The 25,670-nt window shown below is 40.3% G+C and overlaps 1 protein-coding gene across 1 annotated transcript in view; it reads right to left on the reverse strand.

The window, feature by feature from the left end:
- The window catches only part of SAMSN1 (SAM domain, SH3 domain and nuclear localization signals 1), a 49,760-nt gene extending 24,448 nt beyond the window's left edge, over positions 1-25,312 (reverse strand). Inside the window, exon 1 of the mRNA XM_058018481.1 lies at positions 25,244-25,312. Coding sequence (XP_057874464.1) covers positions 25,244-25,264 — 21 coding nt within the window. The 5' untranslated portion in view covers positions 25,265-25,312. The remainder of the gene's footprint in view (positions 1-25,243) is intronic.
- Between the last annotated feature and the right edge of the window lie 358 nt (positions 25,313-25,670).

Raw genomic sequence — 25,670 nt, forward strand, 5'->3', positions numbered from 1 at the left:
GCTTGTAGTCATCAACAGGCCAAAGTTACCCTTACTGTCTGGTTAAAAAAGCACACTGGCACTTCATTGCAGCTTCTCAGGCTTCAAAAACTGGACATGCTCGCACAATTTATGCCTGGGAATCCTAAATTTGCTCCTGGGACTTTTGAACTTATAAGTTCAGCAAGCTTTTGGTTTTGTATGGAAGCTGAAAGAAGGTTGGCAGCTCAGGCTTTCCATATGATTCGGGAGTGTGTAAGAATCCCTCTTAGAGCACAAGTTATAATGTATTAAATTCCATTTTTCCTTTGTAGTGTAAGCTCTATAATTGTAATCCTAGGGGAAAAAAATCTAGGAATCTGAAGATATCATTCTGATTCTGTTCAGGTCACTCCAGAAAAGGAAATAATACAACCAACAGCTCACTGGAGTACCAGTAAGAGCATATGTATTCCCCTCTCTCCATTTGATTATCTCTGTGGCATAAATTGTTGTGATCATAGCTCAGTGGAAAACGACAGCTTCATTTCACAAAAAAACAAGTGTACCAGGTGTCTGAAGGGTGTTTTCATTCTGACACATGAGAAGAGTGAGACTGAGCATTTTCCCCCTCCCCTGCTCCAGCAGTTTCCACGAGAACCACACGTAGTGGAGACACCAGTAAAATGCTGCTCCTGAGGCAGCGACACCAGTGAGGGCTTTGAGGTGTTCTTTGAACCCCAGATTTAAGGACATATTCCAAATCCTACTGAAATCAGCCCTATCACTTCAAAGGGTACTCTACCAACTACATTATTTTAAATTGTCTTGATGGGGTAGGAAGATATTGCCTCTTTCCATTCCTTCAGATACTGGCTAAAATCGCAAATACAAAGACATTTTCAAATAGTTTACCACAATTACCAAGATATATTAAAAGTGCAAACTCCATTACAGAGACGGGAATAAAAATATGTAAACATGCCAGTAATCAACATCAGAAGAGCCCTGCCACGTGCTTGTGCTAGAGCTGGATGGCTGCTCTACCACCATCAGTCATTTCATGCAACCTCTCCACAGCTTCTGAGCTGCTCTAACCATCAGTGAACCACGTCCCCTTTTCAGCTTTTTGAAGTGGTTTTTGAGCATTACATCTGATCTTAAAGGAGGCAGGGAGACAGAAATGCAAGAGCAAAACAGCGCAGCTGTGGCCAGTGAAACCACTGAGGAGCAGCAGAGCTGAGCACCCCCTTTGCACAGGTGCAGGCAGCAGAGAAGCCACGTGAGCTCGCTCAGCTGGCTCGGCCACTGTTGCCCCCTCCTCACACATCTGCTTTGGGCTGTGCTGTCCCTAAGTGAAGCTGATCTCTCTGTCTCATGGCTGCGCCCTGTCAGTGACACATCTCCACCTCTGTCTCAAAGATAATGGTAGAGGGAAGACACAAAACTGCAGCATGTTTTCTGGTGGAGCAGAACTCCTCTGGTGTTTATCCTCTCCCGAAGGAAGCCATGAGGAGCACTGCAGAAAAACCTAAAGCCAAGTACTCCAGTATTCAGGGACTCATGTCCCACTTGTCCTTCAACATACCTGGAAGAACAGCACACCTACCAAAGCTACCACATCAGGTCAGCATGGACAAGTAGGGGAACTCTCACTTCTTACAGCTCTCAAGGAAGTGACCTTTCAGCACCTCATGGAAATCAAGTTCAGCAGTGTTAGCTTACATGGCTGTTCTTGGGAAGATGCTAAAAGAGATGAAGACAAAGAAGGGTAGGAAAAGGACTAAAAGAAGTCCTTTTACTCCTCCCAGAATACATAATGGTGCAAACTAGCAGGTCACTAGAGCTTGTTGCCAGAGAACACTTGTCAGCTTCAGTGCTGGGTGATAAGATAGAAAACCCTTTGCTCTTGAAGTTCAGCTTTCCAGAAAGGGGCCAGAAGATGTTATGACTGGCAACTAAGCAGCCTGAAGATTCTGTACAGGTGAAGTCATTATCCAGATTTCTGTGTATCCATGGAATAAACTAAAGAAAGTATGGAGAGGAAAAGTAGCAGAAAGGTGTATATTGTGCAAAGTCAAAGAAGTAGCTTGCCTGAAGAAATCTCCAAACTTTTCCACAGGCTGGAATTTCACTCTCAGGTTTAAGAAGAAAAAAAAATAGTAAGAACATGCTCTTGGGTGCACTTTAAGTGGAATAATTTTTTTTTTAAAACTACAAGAGTTAGAGTAAGCATTAATACAGAAGAGATTTCACTTAGAAAAAAGATAAGTGATCGTTCATCTTCCTGTGGAATAACAACAGGCATACAACACACCTCTGATTCATGAAGTTTTCCATTAGGATGGTTTCAAGGATATATGATATGCTAAATATTCTGAGCATATATAATCTGTAGCCTGGTGCCAAGCAGCAAGTGTTGAGCAAAACCACTGACACTGCCAATTTGTGGAACAGAGTATAACTGTTTCTAACAACTGGAGTAGCTCTGCTGTCTTTGTTGCAGCCTTCCAGAACAGAAAGCTGAAGGGATATTGTGATTACAGAGACCCAGAAGACTTTTTTTCCCCTTCTCAGGAGTCGGTATTCCCAGCAGGTTCTACCCATATACCAAGGGATTGATTCTCCTGGCTGAAGTGTTTGTGGCCACCCAGAAAGTGCCTTTACAGCTGCCAAGTGATGGCTTTATAGCAGCTTTTGTCTGAATTTATGCTGTGACATAGATTACTAGATGAATATGGAGGTACAGGAAACTGTAAGCCACATCCTCTGCCAGTCCTGTCCGTACATTTTTACAGCTTTTTCCCCAGCAATGACAGGTATCCTAACCAATGTTTCCTTTGGGGTATTTGGGTTTTCCTAGAAACACAGTAAGTAAGTCAACTGCTCTTAAACAACTCTTAAAGCATTAGGAGGCATCTAATGCTGATTTGTGTCACCTTGGTGGTTGTGCTATGTTATTTATCAGAGAGCACAGTTATAAATGCTGTGGCTGAGAGTCTGGTTTCTAAAAATGCCTGGATAAGGTGGTTCAGGCAGACTTTTTGAAATGTTCCTACTTGCTTAAGAAAACAAACAAAACCCTGGATTTGTTACTGTAAGCAAAATGAATATTAATGTGTAAATATTCCCTTCAGAAGGTTGCTCTCACTTGTTTTAAAATATTCTGCTCTTAAGGATTAAGCCTGGCCTGTGAAGGAAACCAAGACAGGGAAGAAAAACAAATTAAATGAGTATTGTGCGAAGTTGACAAAAATGTCAAAAGATGCTTAATCAAGGGAACACACAAAATAAATCAGTACTGGAACAGGCCACAGATATAATTTTTCCATTGTAACAAAAGCTAGCCAAGAGTTTTGAGACTATGTTTTGATCAAAATGGGGAGTCTGGTCATCCTAATCAGCCTCCTGCCAAGGGCCAGGTCAGAGATCACTGCTCTTTCCCCACAAACACTCTGGACTTTTACTTCCTGCTGAGAAAAAAAAAATCCTCTAATTTCAATACCTTTCTAGAAGAGATATGTTAACATATATGTTAAGACACAACTTTCTGAAGCTGCTCATGAAAATAAAGAATAATTAGCTGAAGACTGTGAAGCATGATGATAATATAAATAAAGAAAAAATAGCAGAAGTCAGAGAAGCAGTGAGATGATTGTAGAACCACCCACTCACACAAGGGAAATAACCCAAGGTTCACTCTAACCTTGTTCCCGTATTTTATGAAGCCTAGGGGAGACAGAAAACACCTTCTGAAGTGTCACCTGCAATCCCTCCTTTCCCCATCTCCACACACATGGTTTTTACAAGTATCATTATTTTTCTCTGAACCCGCCCCCCCTAAAGGCCCCCAGGTATTTACAGCATAAACCAGGTTCTTAAAAATACTTCCCAGATGTTGTCATCTGCTCCTGCTTATTTACCAGAGTTCAAATGGATTTTGACAAACAGTCTTTGCTCAAGAGGCAATGCACTAAAGCCCTTTAATGACAGAACTATGTGTCATCTTTGCCTATAAGCATAAATTTGCACAGCGGGCAGTGCGGTGAAAACAGCTTATCATCAACTCATCACCTCTCATCATTGTTAGAATGAAATGCAAATGGAAACCAACATCACTTCAGTCATGGTTGTGAAAATTAGCATCTGTGACATTAGCACTGGCTGTTTATTATGCACTTGAAATTTCAGGGGGAAAGAAAAGAATGTAAAACTTCATAACTCTACCAGTCTTTTACCTTTGAAATAAAATTAAAACCTTCGGCTTTCCCCACTCAAGGATAAATCCTAGTTAATATTCATTAACACTGAGCAATCTCCTCACTGCAGATCTTGTCCTACAGAAGTTCTAATTATGTCTCAAATTATTTTTGGTGTTTAGGTTTGCTGTACCTATTTTCTGTTTTCTTTTCTTTCATAAGTATTCCCCATTGGAGAGGCATGAGCCACCATCTGAGACAAAAGCAGCACCAAAAAACTTGCTTATAGCATCTGTCTGCATTACAGGCTCCAAACTCCTAGGCAAGCAATAAACTTTACTAGGATAATCCTGCTGAAATCAATGGGATCACAGCTAATTTATTCATTTAAGTCAGAATCAGGATCAGGCCTTTTGTGAAAAAAATATAAAAAGATGAAATTCTGGCCTCAAGAATACGGCAAAAATGTGCATTGATTTCAGCAGCGTCAGAGTTTCATTTTAAGCTTATAAAAAGTAAAATTACTGGTATGAAACTGTACTAGGGAACAAATCTGCATATTGAAATGTTTCCTCCCATTGGATTTGCTACTCTTTTCTCATAACCCCGAAAACAAATAATGGTTTATCACCTAAGTAAGCAAATATTGATTTAATTAGAAGATTGGACATCTTTTTTGCCTAAACGAAATGCAGAGGCATTGACCCTGAATTGTCTTACATACCAGAAGTAAGCTGAGTTCAAAGCACCAAGCGCATTTGGAAGCAGAATAAGGAAACAAAAACGTCTCAAACCTTTAGCATAAACATAGATCAGCTGTCATGTAGAATAATGACACAAGACTTTCTTCAGTCAAGCCAGAAAAAATGGCACAAAGTCGTCTTTGCTTCATGTTGAAGTGAAGCCAAGAATCATCAGGCAGTTCTCAAGTTTGCTGTGTCCAGAGGAAAGGGGAAGAGAGAGAGAGAGAAAGAAGCAGGTTCTGCCCAGCACGTTGCATGTGCTGGCAAGTGGGCAAGAAAATGCAGGGATCTTTTACAGATTATTTGCACCTGGACAAATGTGTAAAACAGTGCAAAGTGAAATGCAGAATAGCTGTGAAGTGCTTCAATGGGGTTTTATGTGCATAGTGCTGCCTGAAGGGTGTACAAAAGAGAAGACTAGAACCTGTATAATTTGTTAGAGTGGTTTTGTCTTGCCGTCATTTTAGATCTGCTTCGTTCCACTCCCCAGATTCACTGACATCTGCAACATCATAAGGCTCAGAGAGGCTGAAATCCAGGTGATTTCAGGACTCTTTCCTTCATGCTCCAAGCCAACTGCTCTCCTCCTCCCCAGCTCTCTGAGGGGTGGTGGGACAGACTGCACAGACCCAGAGCTGAAGCACATCTAGGACATGTGTCCTTTCCCTGCTCTGCCGGGCTCCAGGAATGCAGGAGCCACGGTGAGCCACTCCAGCCATCAGCGTGACCATGGACCTCAGGGCTTTGTGCAAGACCTACTTTGGCTGACCTCACCTGCCCACAGATAATTCTGCAGCTCTGAGCAGCCTCACCGTGTAAACCGAGCCCTGTCTCATCTGGCAGGAATGAAAGGAGGGCAGGCAAGGACTCCCTGAAGGGAGGGATGGGAGATGCACACGTTCTTTTCGTCTTACAAAACTTCCTAAAAGTCATTTAAGGTCCTGGATAGACAGATAGGTTACATCAGATAGGCTTGGAATAGAGAGCTTCAACCCTTCAGTTGGTTGAATTTCTTCAATATTAAGCAGGGTATTTTTAACCCTTAAGACTTTTCCTTTATAATTCAGCTTCCTGAGCTGTTATGCAAGGTATAAATGTGCACTAGTATGAACAGCTACAATGATAAACATTTGCAAAGGATCAAAATCCTTCCAGTACCTCTTTTGAATGCATTTCTGTCTCATTTCTCTCCCAGTTTTCTCTGAAATTACACCTGGTTTAGATGTCTTTTTGCCTAACAATGAATGTTTATTTATATAAATGCATTCAGTAGTTTTATGCATATCCATGAATACACAAGAGTTTCCAGACATTGAAAGAAGTTATTAGCATGGCTGCAGCACTACTGAAATCTTGCTGAATGACAAAAAAACCCTGCAAAACTATTCTTTTGTGGCATAGATTAACTTTTTCATAGTGTACACTGAGAGCATTAAAATAGATTTTTGTCTATGCAGCATCTAACACATCTGCAGAAGTCTCTTAGCACCACAATAATAAATAAGGCAACTGCATTGCACATAGTGAACAGTGAGATATTGAACCTGAATTACTCTTGCATTGGTCATTGAATTGCCCACCTCCATTAGGGGTTTTAAACAGGGACAGCAAGTTGCCTTGAGAAAGGCTTTACACTGGCCTTATGTGATATTCATTAATCTTTATTAAAAGGCATCAATTCGTGCCAGTATTCTTCACATTGGAAAGTAATAAAACCAAAAGGATTTAAAAGAAAATATTGGTGAAACACTCTAATTAACACACAAAAATTCGTACAGTTGTGATAAAGACAAGTAGTCACGATGGAAAAGATTCAATTACGTAAAAAGATCTTTTGGGTGTCCCCTTTGAGGGTCTAAGGCTGCAAAACTGATTTTCATTTAAAATGAAAACCAGGCCTTATAGCTGTCCACAGGTCTGTGTGGATGTTTTGGAGACACTGGGATGTCTCAGTGGCCTAAAGGCAAGGTGAGGTAGCCCAGGACCTGCCCAGTGGCAATGGTATCATGCCATGTGAGCATGAGGAGGGACCAAATGTGGCCAGCACAGAGCAGGGCCAGCCAGGACATGACCCACAGAGGTCACTTGTGAAATCCTGTAACTTCTCCAAGAGGTGAGGACTTGTGCCCCATCTTACCCAACTCAGCATTAAGCAACTTGAGTATTTACGTTGCTTCCCTGGGACGAGTTTTGAAACGTGCTACAAAGAAAGATTCCTGTTCTGTGCAATGTGGGGCTGTCTGCTCCCCTGCCCTGATTGTGAGCAGCACATCCAGCAAAGGCATTCCCCTTGTGGAAAGTGTACACAGTTCTGTGCAAAAGTGGGCCTTTAGAAATAAAAATCAGACTATTGTTAAGGAATGACTTATTTTGGAAGAGGAGAGTGGCCAAAACTGGGCTGGAATGGGCTTTGTTTCCCTCTCTTTAAAACTTCGAAAATTTTAAAGAGAGGGAAACAAAGCCCATTCCCAGGATCTTCTATGGTAATTTTTTGTTTAATCAATAATGTACTTAGATATTAATTATAATTCTTCCCTGCCATTAAAACAGGGTATTATGAATAAGCAGAAAAAAACGCATACCAAGACAACCAGCGCAATGCTTAAAAAAAATTAAAATGTGGGGAAAAATAATATCAAATCACTTCAAATCCATTGAAAAAGTCATTAATTCTAACTGTTAATGAGTCATGGTCTAAAATTGCAAGCACAGTCTACAAAAGCCAATGCTGTGTGAAACCACAAGACCTCCTTGCTGAAACAGTGTCTGCAGTAATCTCTTAGGACACAGAAGTCACTGAGGGAGGTCTATTCCCAAACAATGAGAAAGAGGACCAGTAAATTGGGAAACAACAGTTGAAAGCAGAGAAATACTAAAAGAGTTTTCTAATGTCTTTGGTAAATTTTCATCACTGATAAATGAGGCAGAAATGGAGGCTGAAGTACCCAGGTTGAGCAGTAGCTGCTGCACTGCAGACTTGCAGTACTCTACAATACTCTTACAATACAATGCACAGAGGTAATTTTGCACTCAATCCAGTGCAGAGACTGAAAAGAAATTTCCAGCATTGGACACATCCTTATGCATCTTGCAAAACTCTCACTTCCTTTCTTACAATTCCAGATTGTGGAAAGCGTCCAGTGTAGCACGTTGTCAGTTTGCTTAGAGTATTTATTTCAGGCTGATATTTTAATGATTCCCAGAGAAATTAAGATGACAAGCACTGACTGCCAAGTATCCTCTTCTCCTGTGGTTATGGTGATGCAAAAGCAAATTTATTAAAGTAAGGGAAAAAATTTATAGATTTTCTAATTCTTCACTGATTCTTACACTCCTTTCTGGGACATCATTGGTTTATCACAGATGAAATGGAGAGAGGGGATTTTGGTGCTCATCTGCTAAAAGACCGATGCAGAGCATAAAACTACAGAAAAGGTCCAGCACTGGAATTCCTTAGCACAGCTATAGCAGCTTCACAATGATGATTCCTTGAATTGGCTCTTTACTATTATAAAGTGAGTGTATGCAGACAGATTGCTGAGATTATAGCACTGAGGCAGTTGCAAGCACATAAGAAAATCCTGAAGTTAGGATTTAAGAGGAAACCCTCGCATTAAAAATTGTTAAGAATTCCTGTTATTATTATTAATTAATGACAAAACCATGACATTCTTACCTTTGGTTTTTGGCTTTTCTCCTTCTCAGATGCATTAGATGGTTTTCTCTTCAGCATGTTTAACTCAGTAAATCCACTGGAAGTGCAACTGCTCTGAATTTGTGACCAAAGTGAGTGCAAGGGAAGGCACTCCGGACGTGTGCATGGGTTATGCAGTTCCTTATTCTACCAGGATGTGACTTCACTGGGCTGCCTTGTGGCATGGGGCAGCAAACTGAGTCCTTCCTTTGGGGAGGGGGTGAGGAAGGAAGGGAGGAAGTGACGGGGACAAGAAAGGTGCACCAAGTACAGGAGTTGAAAATTAGGGTAGGGGTCAAAGTAGAAATGTTTTGGACAACTTCAAGAAAATAATTCTTTTTTCCTCTCTCGATTTTTCTCTCCCGAGCCCTATGGCACTAAGTGCACCTTTATTTCCACCAGAGCTGGGACTTGAGTGTGAAGAAGGTGGGCTGATATTCAGACGACCAAGAACAATAATATCAACTATTATTGATACCAGATGTGAGCTACACTGTGGGTGTAATTGGCCCCTAACTCCTCCATTCCTCTCTTGGCTCTCCAGCAATTCAATAAAAGAAATGAGATTAAAGGTTGCTGTTTGGTAGAGAAGGGAATTATCTAAAGCCATCTTTTTCTTTTGCATGGTGGAATAATTTTTTTGCCATTCATCACAGAACTGAGACACCCTGAAACAGCACTTTTCAGTCCTCCATTTTCCTTGATTCACTGAAAAAATCACTGGGAGAAAAGGCAAGTCTTACAGAAAACTTTAAACAAAGAGGCTGAGGAAAATGACAGAGATCCTCTACAACGTCTTGGAAACCAGCCCAAAAGCTAAAATAAAATGGAGCTATTAAAAGAGCTTAAATTCCTGCGTCATTTTCCTTGATTTTTTTTTATCTTAGAGAAGAAAACAAGTCTTGAGCATCCTTAGTAAAACTTATTTGTTGTGAACCATAGGCTGCCAACCTTGAAACTATTAAATGTTCCCAACATTTTGCTGAGCAATGGAGGCAAATTCTCAGTTTCAACCCCCAAATTTTCAGTTTCCTCACAGAGCTTCAATTACATCCTAATTAAATATTACTGGATATGTAAAAGAATTACCTTAGTAAGTTGCAAAAAAAAAGGTTCAGGAGTAACTGTCAAGAAAAAAAGCTTTGGTAATTTTTTTTCTAAAATTTTGTTATTTTTTCAAAATTATCTTTTTGTAAGCAGCCTTAATTCATAATTTTGGCATAAATAAAAGCTATTTTTAAACTACTCTTCTACTATATGAATATTCCAAGGAGGGATAAGATATGCTCATCAGATGAATTCCCATTTTGACTTGCTATTTGGACTTCTCTTTAAATGCTTAAAAGAAATTTTGAGGGTTTTTGGGTTCTAAAGGATGGGCAGCTGGATGGACTGAGACTGACTGATGAAGGAATAATTTTTATACACTAATGGTATTGTGAGGTTTTCCTTACCAGGTCCTCTAAGACGGGGATTGGTAAGAAGGGGAGGAGGAACTGGGGTTAAGGTACTGAAATTTTGTCAAATATAGGCCCAAAAATCTCTGGGTTAGTGGGCTGCAGTGGAGTGTTTTGAACCTCAGCCCATGAAGCTTCACTTCACATTTTAATCAGAACAATACTAATTTAAACCAAAGTTGAATATGAGGGTTTTATTATTGAAAACATACCCAATTAGAGTTCCTAATTATTGAGATTATTACTAATAAATTAATCTATAATAATGGTTCGCTCAGAGATATTTTTCCCTATATTTGAAAAGACCACCTGAAACGTCAGTTTAAGTTTCTAAGCAGAAGGAGGTTTTGCCATGGATATTTAATCAGCCTCAGTAATTCAGTAGGACCATAAGTTGCTACAAAAGCTGCATGTATGTTTAATAGTAATTAAACTTGATTATTATCTCCATAGATTTACATTGCATTACATTGGTTTTCTTTTTAATCTGATCCAAACGTGAGGATTAAATCAGACTCTGCTGATCATTAGACTGTGATTTCCTGTCTCAGGCCACTGTTAAAACCTTCATGATTAATAAAATGGGAACTCAGCTGAAGAGTAATATATGAGCTTCCTTTCTGTAGAATATTTATTGTTAAACAGGAAGAAAGAGGCTATTTCAAGAGATATAGTACCCACCCATATCTATTTCCTTTCCTCATCCACATATTAGAAAAATTATAGCAGCTTGAAGGCTGACCTGATTATGTTCTTGCCCTTGGAAGGTTGACCCACCAGTTTTAGAAAGTAACAAAGGGAAGAAAATCAAACATATATAACATTAAGTTCATTTAAATTAGTTAACCATTAGGTTTCAAAAGGAGCTCTTCTGAATTAAAAATTAATAATAAGCTTTGTGCTTATATCCTCTGTATTTGAAGCTAATTTTTCAAAGGGGAATGAGTACCTGTGTAATATTTAAAGAAAAATTCTTATATTTAGTATTCTCTTTGACATGATTGCCTGTAACTTATTTCATTTCCTTGCTGGACTTTGAATCTGATCCAAATCCCAGTGAAATCAATAGGAGTTTTTCAGGTAATTTTTATGGGGCTTGGACTGACTCCTCTATCCTGAAACAACCAGGCAATGTCACTCTTTTATCTGGAAAGTCTTACAGGCAGAAAGGCTATCCACTTAAAAATAATTAAGATGACCCCATGAGAATGATTCTCACTGTCATTATATTTATAAAAGGCAACATCCTTTACAGCTTATTATTATCATTACTCACTTTTAATGAATGGACCGTGATGAATGGTCCTGGATGTTCAAGTGCTTTATGTGCCTCCCTCCCACATGGTATCATATTCCCTCAGGGGCTCCATCCAGTTACCTTCCCTGAGAGGAGAGATCACTTCCACACTAAACTGCAAGAGTAAACTCATCCTTTCAATACTTGATTATTCTGATAAAACCAGAAAGTAGGGCGTGAAGTAGGTTGCAGGGTTTAGCACTCTGGCCCCCTGTCAAAAAGCAAATGAAATGAGACTTTCTCTGTGTTAGCAACTCGTTTTTCATTGTCCATCAGACAAAACTGGCCCAAGTTCAACTGGAGGCTCAAAGATACCTTGGGGCTCTACATTGCTTTCCCTAATAGTAAACAAGTAATAGTAAACAAGCCCAGAGTGTCTTATGCAGACAACAACTAAATAAACTATTTAGTGCAATACAACACCCTTAGTCTGTTTCTTTTAATTAAAAGAAGACATATTCTGAACAAGAAAGGAATCCTGCCTTCAGCCTGTGATTTTATGGCCGTGCATCTCCCTGTGCCATCTAAGTCGCTTAGATATTGCAGAAATCTCAGAATAGCAAGTGAAGCTGAGTGAATAATTTGCAGTGAATAATTTACTCAACAAATTTAATCTTTATTTCCTCAAGGAATGTTCGTGAGCAGAACACAATTTCCTCAAATGTATTAATTATGGGCCAGAATTTAGCTAGATACTTCCCTCTCCTGGTCTGATTTGAGCCAGCCACAGCTACAGTCACTGCTAATCCTCAGCAGAGCTCTCTCCATAAACTACCACAGCAAAGACTCTTCAGAAACTAAAAGGAAAAAGTGTGAAAAGTGAAATCAAGTCCTCTCTCCACTGATAAACCATGAAAGAAGACAGAGGTTGAGGGCTGGGCTGTAAGTATTTAAACAACATACTCACTTTAATTTTAATGCCAAAGATCGAGGCTGTGATTTTCTACTGGATTGCTGGGGAATGGAATTGGATGCCTAAAGTCCCATCTTTGAGACTCTCACATGCTCCTCATCCAGAACAGTACTGAAAGTTGGTCCCAAATATTTAGGGACTTCACACAACAAGGTGCACGATTTCCTATTGAATAGGCTCCCATGTGCTTTTCTCATCAGGAATAGAAAATGGAGAAGCTTCAGAACCTCAGAGTCTTAGAGAGACAGGACATGATTAAAGAATATTTTAAGCTTACAGTTTTGATTTGTGGCTGTGTTGACTCTATATCAAGAAGACTCCTACCCCATACAAAGTATAATACTTATGAAACCTGGCCATGCAACCAAGGGAATAACTAACACCTAAATTCAAAAACTTAATTTTTGCTTCAAAACCAAAAATTTTTGCTTCAAAAACTTATTTTTTGGTAAATCATTTACATTGCGTGGATTGTTAATGACATACATAATATGAAAAGGCATAAGACACCATGAAGAGTGGGAGTCAAAGCTTGTTTGAGCAACCACACCAGGGTGCAGAACAGCAGGAATACCCTAATCATGCCAGGTCCCAGGAAATGGGGTTTTGGCCTCCCAGACTACTGGACTTCCTTCTCTTCCTTAAAAAAAATGTTACTGTGATTCTTCCTTCTTTTATGCTAACCCTTTGCCTTTAAGGTCAATGGAGTCATGAAGAATTATGGCAGGGACAGGCTATAGAACACCACTACCAGAGTTTAAAGAGGTGTCTGGTCCAAAAGAGTGGCTGATGCTCTGTGAGTAAGAAAAAGTGTCTCATTGCCAGGCCCTCAGACTGTGCCCTTGGCATGTTCCCAACACCACCTGGCCTAAAGGGAAATTGAAGTACCAGGAACTATTCTGAAGCTTTGATCCCAACACATTCCCTTGCATTAGCAGTAGATGAACAGATCAGTCATACCTACACTATGTCAGGTTAGCCCTAACACTAATAAAAATCTATACTGCTGTGACATAAGGATTCTCAAGGAGATTGGCTTTCACCTATTGAACAAATCCCTTTCTTATTAGCTTGAAGAGCAAGAGTCAAAGCTGTGTCTATTCCTTCTAGGTGTTCACATTGAGAAAACAGAAGTCAGCAAGGTTGATGTGTGGTAAAGCAGAAGCCACAGATTTATCAAACATCTGTGTAAAGTCTGCTGCAGCAATGTGCGTCACTGGTGGTTTTCCTGTACAGTTCCTGGGCTCTGCAAGCAGAGAGCACTTTCCAGTTTGTGATGAACAGCAGAAAGCAACGGGCAGGATGCTGCTGCTGCGAGTTCAGACGTGCAGGGGAGCAGTCACACTGCTTCAGAGAGAATGTTGAAATCAATGCTAAAATACACTGCAGTGCTCATACCTAGAACATCTCAGTGGATTCTGTTGGTGAATGCTGTGATTACTAATCAGCTACAAGGGCATTTTATCCCATGGAATTTGCAGGTTTGGATGACTTGCTTTATAGTCATCCAGCTGAAGCTCAGCCTCCCAGAAATGCATTTACACATAAATAGTGATGGTTGTACATCTGCTTAAAAAGCTCAGATATGAGATTTTCAATAAAAGAAACTGATATAAAAATAAATTTAGGCTCTCTGTTTTAATCTCATACACAAAACATGACATGCTTCATTTGGTATTTAGAAGACCAGCTTAACACAGGAGCCCTGACAGTGCAGCAGGGGATTTTTTCAAGGTATGTACATGACGTCTGCCAGCCTATCTCTGATTAGAATCAAGATCAACAGAAGTAAATTCTGATTAACTCTAATGCCAGCCTGCTGTCAGAACACTCTGCAGTTGAAACCATCTTTTCCCAGTAAACATCTCCTGCTGAATTTCTTCACTGGTGTCAGAGTGTCACAGTGCTGTGCCATCACAGTGTAAGGACTGCTGTGCAAAGGCTAGCAGGAAAAGGAATAACACAGCACCACTGCACATCCATTCACTTACAGGGCTTGGATTTCATACTGATTTTAGTGGAAAATGTTGTTCTCCCTTTCTCCTTTAACATGGTTTAAAGTGAGTGAAAATCCTAATTTGGAAGTGACAGAGAGTGACAAGAGGATTTTATTTGTAATTAGTTTTAAAAATCTATTTCTACCTATTTAAATGATATGATACCTGACTGATAGCCAGCAGAGACACAAAGAGTCTTCATCGTTGAGAAAAGAAGATCATCTGCAACCTTCACCATCCTTTCCCTCCTCTCCTCCCCACACTCTCTACCAGAGCTGTGGGCTTCTATAGCAAAACTTAATCCAGGTGCTAACATTAATGGCAAGACCTTCAAAATCCAGCAGGATGTGGGTCAGAATAGCTCCATCAGCAGACGTGCCAAATCACACACACTGGGAATGAGACTTGAGAGCTGATTTTCTCTTCCTTCCAGGTGTGAACCTCAGTGTAGGGCAGCCTGGCTCATGCTCTGTGCTGGTCTGGCAGGTGTAGGAGGTTACCTGGATCCCTCAGCTGCTTGCTCCAGGGCAGCAGTGAGGGAAAGTGAGAAAGCTACAGCCATGCTGGGCTCCCTGACAAAGGAGAGGAGATGCTTTTCCTGCTGGATTTTGGCACTGGGGACTGGCAAGGTGATTGCTGCACCCTGTGCTGGTCATGGCCAGTGCTCCTCTTGCCCCACTCAGGATTTCATGGGATGCTTCAGGCTGTGGCTGCGTGGTCACAACTCTCTAAGCTGCCCCAGGTCAGCTGAGCCTCTCTAGCAGGGTGGGGGCTTGCCCTTAGCCCATCAACCAGATGAAGTGAAGCACAGTCACATAAATTTATTTCATTAAGGGTTTTAGATAACATGCTTTATCTCGGGCTGTAGGCTAAAGGCACTCACAGGGACAGTCACAGTGCTCAGTATGTTTAAGGTAATTACTTATGTGTCAGTAACTTGTCTTTGGGGAGACAAGGGAATGGAAAGGGAAAGCTGCCTCCAAAGCTGTGCTTTGTACAAAGTAATGCTTTGCCTCTTCACAAACTTCTCCTTTTTCTTCCAAATTCCTTCCATCAGTCTTTACCTTTTTCCATTATCCAACTCCTTCCCCTCTCACTTCCCACAGCTTTTGTCTCACTTTGCATACCTCTTCTCTAGAGAACCTTCTTCTACCATCTATTCTCATTTATGTACTACTTTTTTCTTCTATTACAGGTATTATTTTGTATGGTTTCTGTCTCCTTTGCCTTAATGCTGCCATAGAAAGCAGAAGCTGATGAAAAGACAGAAAAACTTTTCCTGCAAACAGCTCCATAATCTGCTAAATGTTCTACTGAGCTACAGACAGCCAACTGGAGGGGATCCTCACTCCAGGAGGAAACTCTGAAAGCTGGATTTAGGCCTTCTAGTTTAGAAGTTTTTTGGGGCTTTTTTACTATAAACTGGTAGAGAGAAACATTGATATTATGCCTCCTCTGGTTTGCGAGGAGAAAGTTCACAAAAACCTTTGAAATATCATTGGGTTCAAACACCCCTAGAAGTAGAAAGAATAAGACCTAAACCCCTAAAAATCAGCACCTTTATGTAAAATACACACCCAACCCCATTAGAGGAAGAAAACAAACTTTTGAAGCCAAGGAAGGGCAGAATCATTGCTGTCTGTGATACCTGATTCTCACCCCTACACGTGTGTGTTTCATGGTGCAGTTTTAATAAGACAGCTTTAACATTTACCATATTTTCTCTACTGAATGTCTGTCTAATTTAGTGCAAACGATGAATCTGAATGACAGTGCCAGGCCCTGCAAATAAAGTGTTTGAACTGCTGCCCTTCTGGGGCACAGGCTGGAATATGTATCCTTGCTCATGCAAAACCAATTGATGTGCACAGGAACACACCATCCCCATTTTGCAAATGAAGCCTGAGGCAGACAAGTGAAGAGATTTGTCTAATTTCACACAAGAGGTCTGTAGCAGTGCAGGGAGCTGAATCTGCATTATCTACAGCCTTAATCACTGGATCATGAATCATTAGTTTAAATAACCTATGCTGCTATAAGGAAGTGGAGTAAGAATTTATTTTGGCCTTCTAGTTCAGAAGAGCACTAAGAAATTGTGTTAAAAGTTATTTACTTTGCAATTGATCATTGACTGCATGTAATTCTCAGGGTGTGACCCTGGGGTTAGGTGTGCAGAAAATTTGAGCAAATAGACGCAAGCAAAGTTTGGGGAGTTTGATTTCAGTCTTTCACGCTGGAAAATATGAACACTATCCTGCCATAATTCTTAGGGGAATTATGTTGAAGCATAAATGTGAAGCAGGAAATCTAGGTATTAAAACACTTACACAATCTAGAGCTAAATATAGAATCCCTCAAGATAGCTGCAAAAGTTTCTGTCTCATGATCTTAAACTATCTGAACTCCTGATTTTCCTACTTCCCACACACTGTTTGTCATCATTTCTTGTGCTATGCTATCAAAGGTAAGTTGTAAGTAGATGTGAACAAGAAGTTTCACGTCATTTAACCTAATTAATTTGGTTCTTCTGCAAAAATTATTCAGCCAGATTTTTTCAAATGAATTGGAGTGTAAGCACTTCCAGCAAGAATTATGTTATGCTTAAGTTTCCAATTTGCTTTCCTTATGTATTAGGGAAGGTGAACTTCTGCAATCAATTAAATGTCTGCAGAAAAACGGTCCAGAAATTTCATTACCAGAGGTGAATTCCTTTCAAAATAAAAGTGAACACTCAGATACAAATCACTGTCCATTTTTTTCTGAAAAGCCCTGATCTTTGTCTTCCAATGATCTATCCATATATCTGAGAGTATTTAAATAGCAGAATTACAGGTGTGTCCACTCTGTGTTCATTTTTTCATTTCCAGTCTTATTTTTCAGGTCCTATTCTTGTTCATTTCACCCACAAGTATTTTTTCCAAGCTGGATGAACACACAGTTTTCACATTAAAATTTCAGTTTCTAAAAACAAGTTAGGAATTATGCAAGACATGCCCTGCTTTTGGAGAATGTCACAACAGAAGGGCTTCTTTTAAAGGGCTTTGAAACACATTCATTATAATAATGCTGCAGCCCTGGAAAACCGAATTTCTGGCAGTGAAAATCCTCACTCTTCCATTTGTGCCATTGCTGAGCACTGATATCATGTGGCTTTCCCTTCACTTCTGTGTGAGGGAGATGTAAACACAACTAATTTCTTCTGATTTGTGAAAGTCTTATAATTAAATTATTTTAGATTATACAAAAGTGACTTACCAAAGAGAATAACAAGCTAAATCTTAACTCACAAAAGAAGCAAGAAAACACAACCAGCTTCTGAGCCATCTCAGAGCTTCCAGAAAATTGATGTCCCCAAAAGAAGAGCCATTTGAGTCAGCTAGAGAAGACAAGGAGTATCAGGCACTGTGGGTGCACTGCCAGCCACCACTTAGCTATTCCTGTAACTTAAGGTTAGTGAGGATCCTTGAGTCATCTTCATGGCTTCCTTACCAAAGCCTCAAAATCCTTACCTAATTAGCACTTTCATTTCAGTTTCATCAGGGATTCTGAGGAAATCTGAAGCTAACTTTGCTCCTTCTCCTGCATAAAGATGAGCACACTGAGCTACTGCAAGCACAATGAAGATTAAACATTTTGGCTACAAATGGGAAGTTTGTCACCAACTCAACAAACATGAGATCTGGAAAATATTTATGTTTCAAAAGTGAATCTACACGGAAGTAAAACTGCATTACTTTGTGTGAGGAGATAAACTGCACTGTAAAAACTGTAAAAGTTGCCTGATGGTTTCATTGGTCAAGGTATCCCTGCCAGCATCAGGAGCTCATACATTAGCACAACACAGCATGAAAACACAGCCTGGAGTAGCTGGTTCATTCTGCAGGAGACCTGACCAAGTGAAGTAATTTGTATTTTTCTTTTTTTTTCTTTTTCTTTTTTTGCTTTGTATGTTGTATGGGAAGAAAGTATAGCCTTAAAAACATCTTTTTTAAAAATAAGAAACAACAAGAAGAATGTCCTTTATACTGGACTGATAGCAGATCCTAATAAGGATGATACTGTCACAGACTAGGTAAATAAAGCAGCAGACAAGCAATGCAATCTATTTCCTTCAGCATGCAAAAGTGCATCATTTTGGCAATTCTAAAGTAGGCTAGCAGGAAGTCATCCTTTTACTAGACAGCTTGTTACCAACAACTTCACTTAGCTTAATTATATTTTGACTCTTAATCATGTTTCATGAAGCAGGGGTAGCACTCTTTCTATTGAGAAGTCATATGCCATTTACAAAGAATAAGTCTGGGAAATGCACAGTTTTCCCTGCAATTTCAATGATCACATTGCCTTTCATACTACATTCATGACAGTAATCCAAAATATTTCATTTCTCTCTCTAGCTGCAGCTCTGCAGGACCTAGCAGCTATGTCAGAAGCAAACCTGTGAAATCTGCTGAGGTGAATAATAATACTCTTCTGCAGTTATCTGCAACAATATTAAAAATGTTGTGGTACTCTAAACTATCTTTTAGTGCAAATAAATCCACTTCATTATCATTCAGCCTCATATTTACTAGCAAGCCAACTTCAAAAACAGCCCAGAAGTTTGTGGCAGAAAAAGTTTGGGAAGCTTTTTGGTAGAGTTAGGTATACATGCCTTTAAGATTAATAGAAAGTATGATATCATTCCCTATATAGCTATGAAAATTCTAGTCAGGTATTAAAAATAAAAATAGGGCAAGGATTACCAGTGAAGAATAACAGCATCAGATTTTTCACATTTTTTAAAACCTGCTTGAAGACTGCATGGTCAAGACATACAGATGAGGACACCAAAATTTTCACATTCCTATGCAAGAAATAGCAAAAATCACTGTAGGAAGTGGAATGGTGCTGACAGATATTTGCTATCAGCACAGTGAATGGTGCATCTTTAGAGATGCTGGAACACCCTCCCAGTTTGCTGTCTTCCCAGAACAAAGCTTGTGAGAAACCTTGCACTTTAAGAGGTGATTTTCTCTCACTTTTTGTATTTAACCGAAGCAGGCCCTGTAATGTTCACCAACTTGTTGCTGTAACTGTTTCTTGAATAAAGTTCTTGTGAAAGTAGAAAAAGTAAAATTCTATAGATTCTAAAGCATTAAGAAAATAAGTGCTCCTAATTTCACTAGTATTTATGTAGTTTTTTTTCTGAATCCATATTTTTCTTCACATTTCCAGGAAAATAACCACTGAAACTTTAGTTGTGACTCTTGTCTTTTCATTAGTTTAAAAAACAAAGCCATTCAAATGTCACCAGCACTTTACTACAATAGATTTGAATAAATCACAATCCCTACCTGCTCACAAATCTTAAAATTCAAAGTAAGTTTTCACAAAGTTCTGGAACTGGGGAGAAGATGAGTTCCTTTGTAGCACTGCTCCTTTTTGCCTATCAGTTCCTGTATATCTCATGTCTGCAACCTGGGGAGCATGGGGGTGTTTCTAGGTGTCTCTTTACCTTGCAAGAGAGGTGCTGAACGCAGAGGGAGAAGGGCTGAGCTGGTGGAACAGTGGGGAGAGCACTGAAATTAGCCAGAATGTTATAAAAAGCAACAGGAAACCTCTTGAGGACCTTGTAAATGAAGATATGACAAGATGAAAGAGAAGCAGCTGGGGACAGTTTCATATCTTAGAAAACAAATCCTGTTTTCATGTCTTAGCCACAGCTTGTCACCTGAACACGCATATCATGGTCTTGATTGGTTTTGTTTACTGCCTCTTTCCAGCTGTCCTTTATCTCTTCTCTGGGCAAAGACTTTGGGCCTCAGCTTGGCTACAGCTGAGCAGGACACTCTAACACCCATAGAAAATAGATTTATACTTGCATCTGGCTTCCTACCTTGTCACTGAAATAGGAACAAGAGCCACAGCTTTTAAAAGGACCACTTATTACTGACAGTAAAGCAGCCAGAGTGACCAGAGCAGCTGAAAATTGGTGTCTCAGAAAAGCAATTTGGGGATTTCCAGGCATTCTTTTTAGTGCTATATTTGTGCCAAATGAGGATTCAAAATGCAATTGAGAAAGCTCTTCTAAGGCATGTTCAGGTGTCTCGCAACAGAAAGACATTAGCTGAAGAAAGGAAAAACTACAGAAAACAGCCAAATTGTTTAAGAAAATTGAGCAGTCAGAAAGTCCATTAAAGCTTACAGCATTCTGGTGTGCAGCAGAAACTGCTGGCTGAAATGGAGCAGAAATCTTCCCACAGCAATTCTCTGGGCAGTGCAAATACAACTTTCAGCTTTGGAGCACATTTTGCTGGAGAAGAGCACTCTGTCCTCTTTGTTCATTACCAGCTGTCTGTACCCTTCCTCCCCACTCCACCAGTCCAGGGAGCAGAGATCACTCCCTGGAATCACAGTACCCCACACCTGCATAAACCTCCGGGCAATATGCAGCACGTTTTTGAGAGCCAAAATGATCAGAGGAGGTGCAGAGGGCAGGGTAAGAGCAACCAAAGCAAGGAAGCAAGGCTGTGATGGGGCAACCAGCAGCCAGAACCTATGCACAATGTCTCAGGAAAAGTTGGAGTAAGGAAATGTACAAAACCAGGGTTGACAATTGGAGTGTTTCTTCATCAAAAAAAAAAAAATGAGTGTCAAAGTAGCCATGTCTCCTAGGGGTGAAAGGGAGATGCTGGGAAATGGCTTGTCTGACTAGGAAGCAGCCAGACCAGGAGAAAAGTGACAGTGACAATGTCACTGAAATGGCAGAGAACCATGGCCAGTAACAGCAGGGCAAACATTATCCCGATAACATAAAACACTTTCCTGAGAGGAACATGGAGAGAATGAACACAGAAATTGGCATAAAGTCTTTTGCAGTTTCCCCAAACTTATTGTTCATTCCACCACAATGCAATACATTCATATCGGATAGAAGCCAATCGTTCAAAGATTTCTAATCTGCTCTTAACCTGAAAATGAGAGAGAAAATTTATCTTCCTCTGCAATACCTTTAGATTTTTTTTCTGTCTCCTCATCAAAATGCCAGGTCTTTTTAGTCTTGGGGAATGTCCCTCATACTTCATTCTCACTGAATGTCAAACACAGGTTGCACCAAAAAAATATTCTTAGGGTATCAATGACTAAATCCTTCTTCTGTAAAACTTAACCATGCTGCTGAGAGGTGTGAAGAAGAGAAACCCACTTCCAGTAACTCTCTGCTGATTTGGCTCCAACAGAGGATGTTGTCTCCTCTCCTTTTCCTGTAAAGGAGGCCTGTGTGATTCTACAAATGCATCTTCAATGTTTCACAGATATTGGGAAAGTGGATGGGTCAGCCAGTGATGGAGAAAAGGACTTATCTGCTTTTCTTCTCTTTGTCCCAGACTGTCCAGGATAGTCTGGGAACCCTTTTGCGAAGAGGACCTCACTGTGCCTTTCAGGTCCATTCAAGCCCAGCAAGCTCCTGCAGTTTACAGCCTTCTGACTGTGGATTTTTCCTGCCTCGTGAGGTTGAAAAAGTCTTATGCAATTGCACAGATTGAGAAAAAGCAACAGAAGGCTGAAAGAGCTTCTATAAAAGTCATATGGACACGGCACTTCTAAGTATACTACTTTGTTGGGGTACTGAGTATCTTAGCATACAAATGGCAGAAGGACAGCTTTTAGTAAACACAAAAAAAAAAAGAGAAAAAAATAGTCTGAGACAGACAGCTTAACTGTTTTCTGCAGGGCTAAGCCTGAGGAATAAAAAGAAGTATAAAAATCCAATAACCTTTCCCATTAGGGTCAAGTGGTTGTTAAAGTGGTGTCTGGACAATCTTTTATTCCATCCTCTGCCTCTCCGCCTGCTTTTAAGCTGATTCGTAACATCACAAACATCAGCCCAGATAGCCCCAATATTCTTTGTGATAATAGAAAAATATGCAGCATAGTAGTTACTTTATCCAAGTATGCAAGAACATTTTTCTTTTTTTTCTCCCTCAAGTATACTCTATTTCTTAAAATACACTCTTCCACTTTCTAAGGAAGAAGTATTTATAAACTACATGTCCTCTGGAAAGAATAACAGTAAAAATAATTTCACATGACAAGCTTGACACACCAAAAAATGCAATGCTTTATGTTGCCCCTAGCAAAATTTTGGCCAACCACTAATTATATTTTAAGAAGCTGAATGATAAAATATATATATATAAGACCTGTGGTTAAGTTAACTCTGCACAAAGAATCTAATGGGTGCATCATGGCAGGATGGGTGAAATGTGGGTGGTCAGCAATATCCCTGTGCCAGAGGCTGTCCAGCTAATGCAGGAGGTTACTGAGGGATTAAATGGGGGAGGCTGGAGAAGAGTGGCTGGAGGAGCCTGATGGAGCTGAAGATGGATATGGTTTTTGGAGTCTGTTCTCACAGTCCTTGTCTAGATGACCTCTGTCAGCATTTTTACTGGTTTAGGTGATAAAAACTGGCAATATGAGGCATCATAAGGGAAGCTGTGAAAAATGCTGGGGCAGAAGAAAGGAAGGAGTCAAGGGACGAAAGGTGTCAAGGGAAGAAATTGGAGGAAGGGAATTAGGATTATTCATATTTTGTCTCTCTAAACAACAATCTTTCATGGAGAGATCCATGTCTTTCCTTGTGATTACAGGAGAGCACTGCTTAATTCCCTGTCTTCCATTCAAGCTTTAATAAAGGCCAGGCCTGACCAGCTTTGTGTGCATTGCTCTGTCTGGATAATATTTGTCTGATCTAGATATTTGTCTGTCCCTCAAGCCAGATCAGCAGCAGTTTGCTGATGGAATAGCAGAGTCTTGGACCTTTGTCTTGCATCTACCACTTTAGTCTCAGAAGCATTTTGATAGTTCATATCTAGCTAATTCCTCCACAACTTGCTGCAGCAGACACAACAGAGGAGTTACCAAGTCAAGAAAATGAAACCATACCTTCCTTCTCACAGAATAAGGAGGAGTATTATGGAATATATTGCTTTTCCTCTAATAAGTAAATCAACATCAGAAAGAACATCTGCACCATCCCCTCTGTCTGATCCTCTCATAGCAAAACCACCAGTGTCCGCTTTTTGATCCTTAAACAGCAAAACTGAAAATCCAGCCCTTGTAATCTTCAACTGAGCCAGTTGGTAAAATGCAGATGCAAAGAATGAGAGTCTTGCCATTGGCTGTAACCTAAATCTAAAGGCACTAAGCCCACAGAGATACATTAAAGTCAGAGAGCCCGTCAGGAAGGCAGATGGCAAAATAAACAATTCAGGAAAAAAAAGCACTAAACCCCTTGCTGGCACTTAATAGTAACATGGGTAGGACAAATCTCACCAGGGTAGGGAACATTAACAGCCTATTTGTGACAAAATGAAATAAAATTATTTGAATTGACACTTTTGTTCTCATAAATCTGACCAACACCTCTATTACTGTTTTTACCTGGGACTTCAGTCTTCCCTGGGGATGCTGACAGCTGCTTGCATAAATGAGCCAGGCCGACGATGGAGGCCAGCATCCCTGACACAATTCACTCTCTGCAGAGACTCCTGTTTCCTGGCATGCAGGGGGACTCCTCTCACAGATCACAGCCTTTGTTCACAGCTCCCAGCCCATTTCAGCCAACTCTCTGTCCTGTAGGTGCTCTCCCTGGGACTGTGCAGGGCTGAGGCTGTCCAGGGTTCCTCTGATGCATCTCCCTCAGCTTTTTTTAGGGTAGTTTCCTTCCTTTCTTTTTCTAATTATCCACCATTCAAAGTTTCAGACTCTGTTTTCTACATCAAATCCCAGGAAAATCTACAGCTAGATAAATCCCACATTTCAGGTCCTGCCTGGTATGTCAGCTACTGTGTCATTGGAAAGGAGCTGAATTACCTCCTCCATGAATTCAGAAATATGGCTGCTGTTCAGACCCCCATCTATTACCTCTCTAATGCTGTATGGGCACTCTGAGATCATGCTGCTCTCAGCAGGACACTCTCTGATCTCAGGCTGTGGTTGCTCAGCCCTACATTTGAACACTCAGCTGGCTCAGGTTTCTGCAGGTGCCTCACCTCCTGTGGCTTGGCTGAACTTTCCTGGGAGATGGTCTTATTCCACAGTGAGAGACAGCTCTGTCCCTGGAGCACTGTAGAGGGAACAGGCAGAAAGGGAAAAGTGGCTGCTTTTTACTGCTTCCCTGATGTATTTCACTGTACCAGTCACCCTCCATGTGCTCACCACTCTGTGGAGTGCCAGAAGACCTGCTGTGCCCAGTGAGGAGAGGGAGAAAATCCTTGTTGTAATGCCTGTATTTTGTATATCTCACCAAAAAGAGTTTCTCTTGGTTTTGCTCTTCTAGTTTTGAATATTCCTTTTTTAAAAAGCCTGCAATTAAACCACAAAAACCTCCTCAAGAGATCTGTCCAGGAAGATAATTTCAGAACAAGGTTAAACTCTGCTTCTTTGTTTCTGTCTCTAGAATCTTCTTGCTGCCACACAGGTAATTGCAAAAATAGGCTCCACCAGCTAAGCTGACCAAGATGATGGAAACACAGATACCTCTGCAACCTCTGACATCTGCCTAAATAACTCTAGTGTCCTTTACTAGCACTGCAGTGACCTCTAGGAACCTGCTCCAAGTCCATTGACTCCATTCTCTCTTACTGACTTAGCCCAGACTTCCAGAAAGTTTTCTAAGCCTGGAAAGATGAGTATAGTACTCATGAAAAAACAGATGAAAAAACCCAAAAAACATGAGTGTGCTGATGAGAAACAGAATAGCCTGTAGCCTCCCATTTCTAAGCTGCTGATGTCTGCATGGTTAAAAATGAATTACCCAGGGCTATAGGAAGCCCTGGTGTTAGTCTGAACAATGCATTCACATCCATTTACCTGAAATCTAAATTTGGTTTATAGCATTTCACAACCACATGGAAGATGACAGTATCTCTTTAATGCTGAATCAGAGCAAAAAGTTTCCAATTTTTATGCATATCAGCACAAAAGAAACCACTTCTACTCACCCAGGAGTACTGTAGATCCATATCTGTTAGGGAATATGTAAGATGTGGCTGATGAGAAGAGCAAGTACAGTTTTCCCATTCCTCTATTTTTGAAATTAAAAAGTCACAAGGACAGAGCTGGTTGTCAGGAAACGGCTTCCAGTCACTCCACAAGTGAAATTCTGTTTCAGAATGAATTGAAATAGTTCCTAAGTTATTAAGTCTGGAAGTGTATGAGCGGCCCAGAGATGCAGAAATAAAATCTGTCCTGGTCTCAGGCTCTTCTTTTCTTCTTGTGTTATCTTTCCATGTCTTCTTTTCCTGAGGCTTTGTCAGCTTCATGCAAGAAGTTAATGCTTCTTCATCCTCTTCAGAGAGATAAGCACCTTCTAAGGTATCTTTAAAAATGCAAATACTTGTTATAGTATGTTGCAATTCATAGAGAAAG

Source organism: Melospiza georgiana, chromosome 2 (assembly GCF_028018845.1).
Source record: "Melospiza georgiana isolate bMelGeo1 chromosome 2, bMelGeo1.pri, whole genome shotgun sequence".
Lineage (NCBI taxonomy): Eukaryota > Metazoa > Chordata > Aves > Passeriformes > Passerellidae > Melospiza > Melospiza georgiana.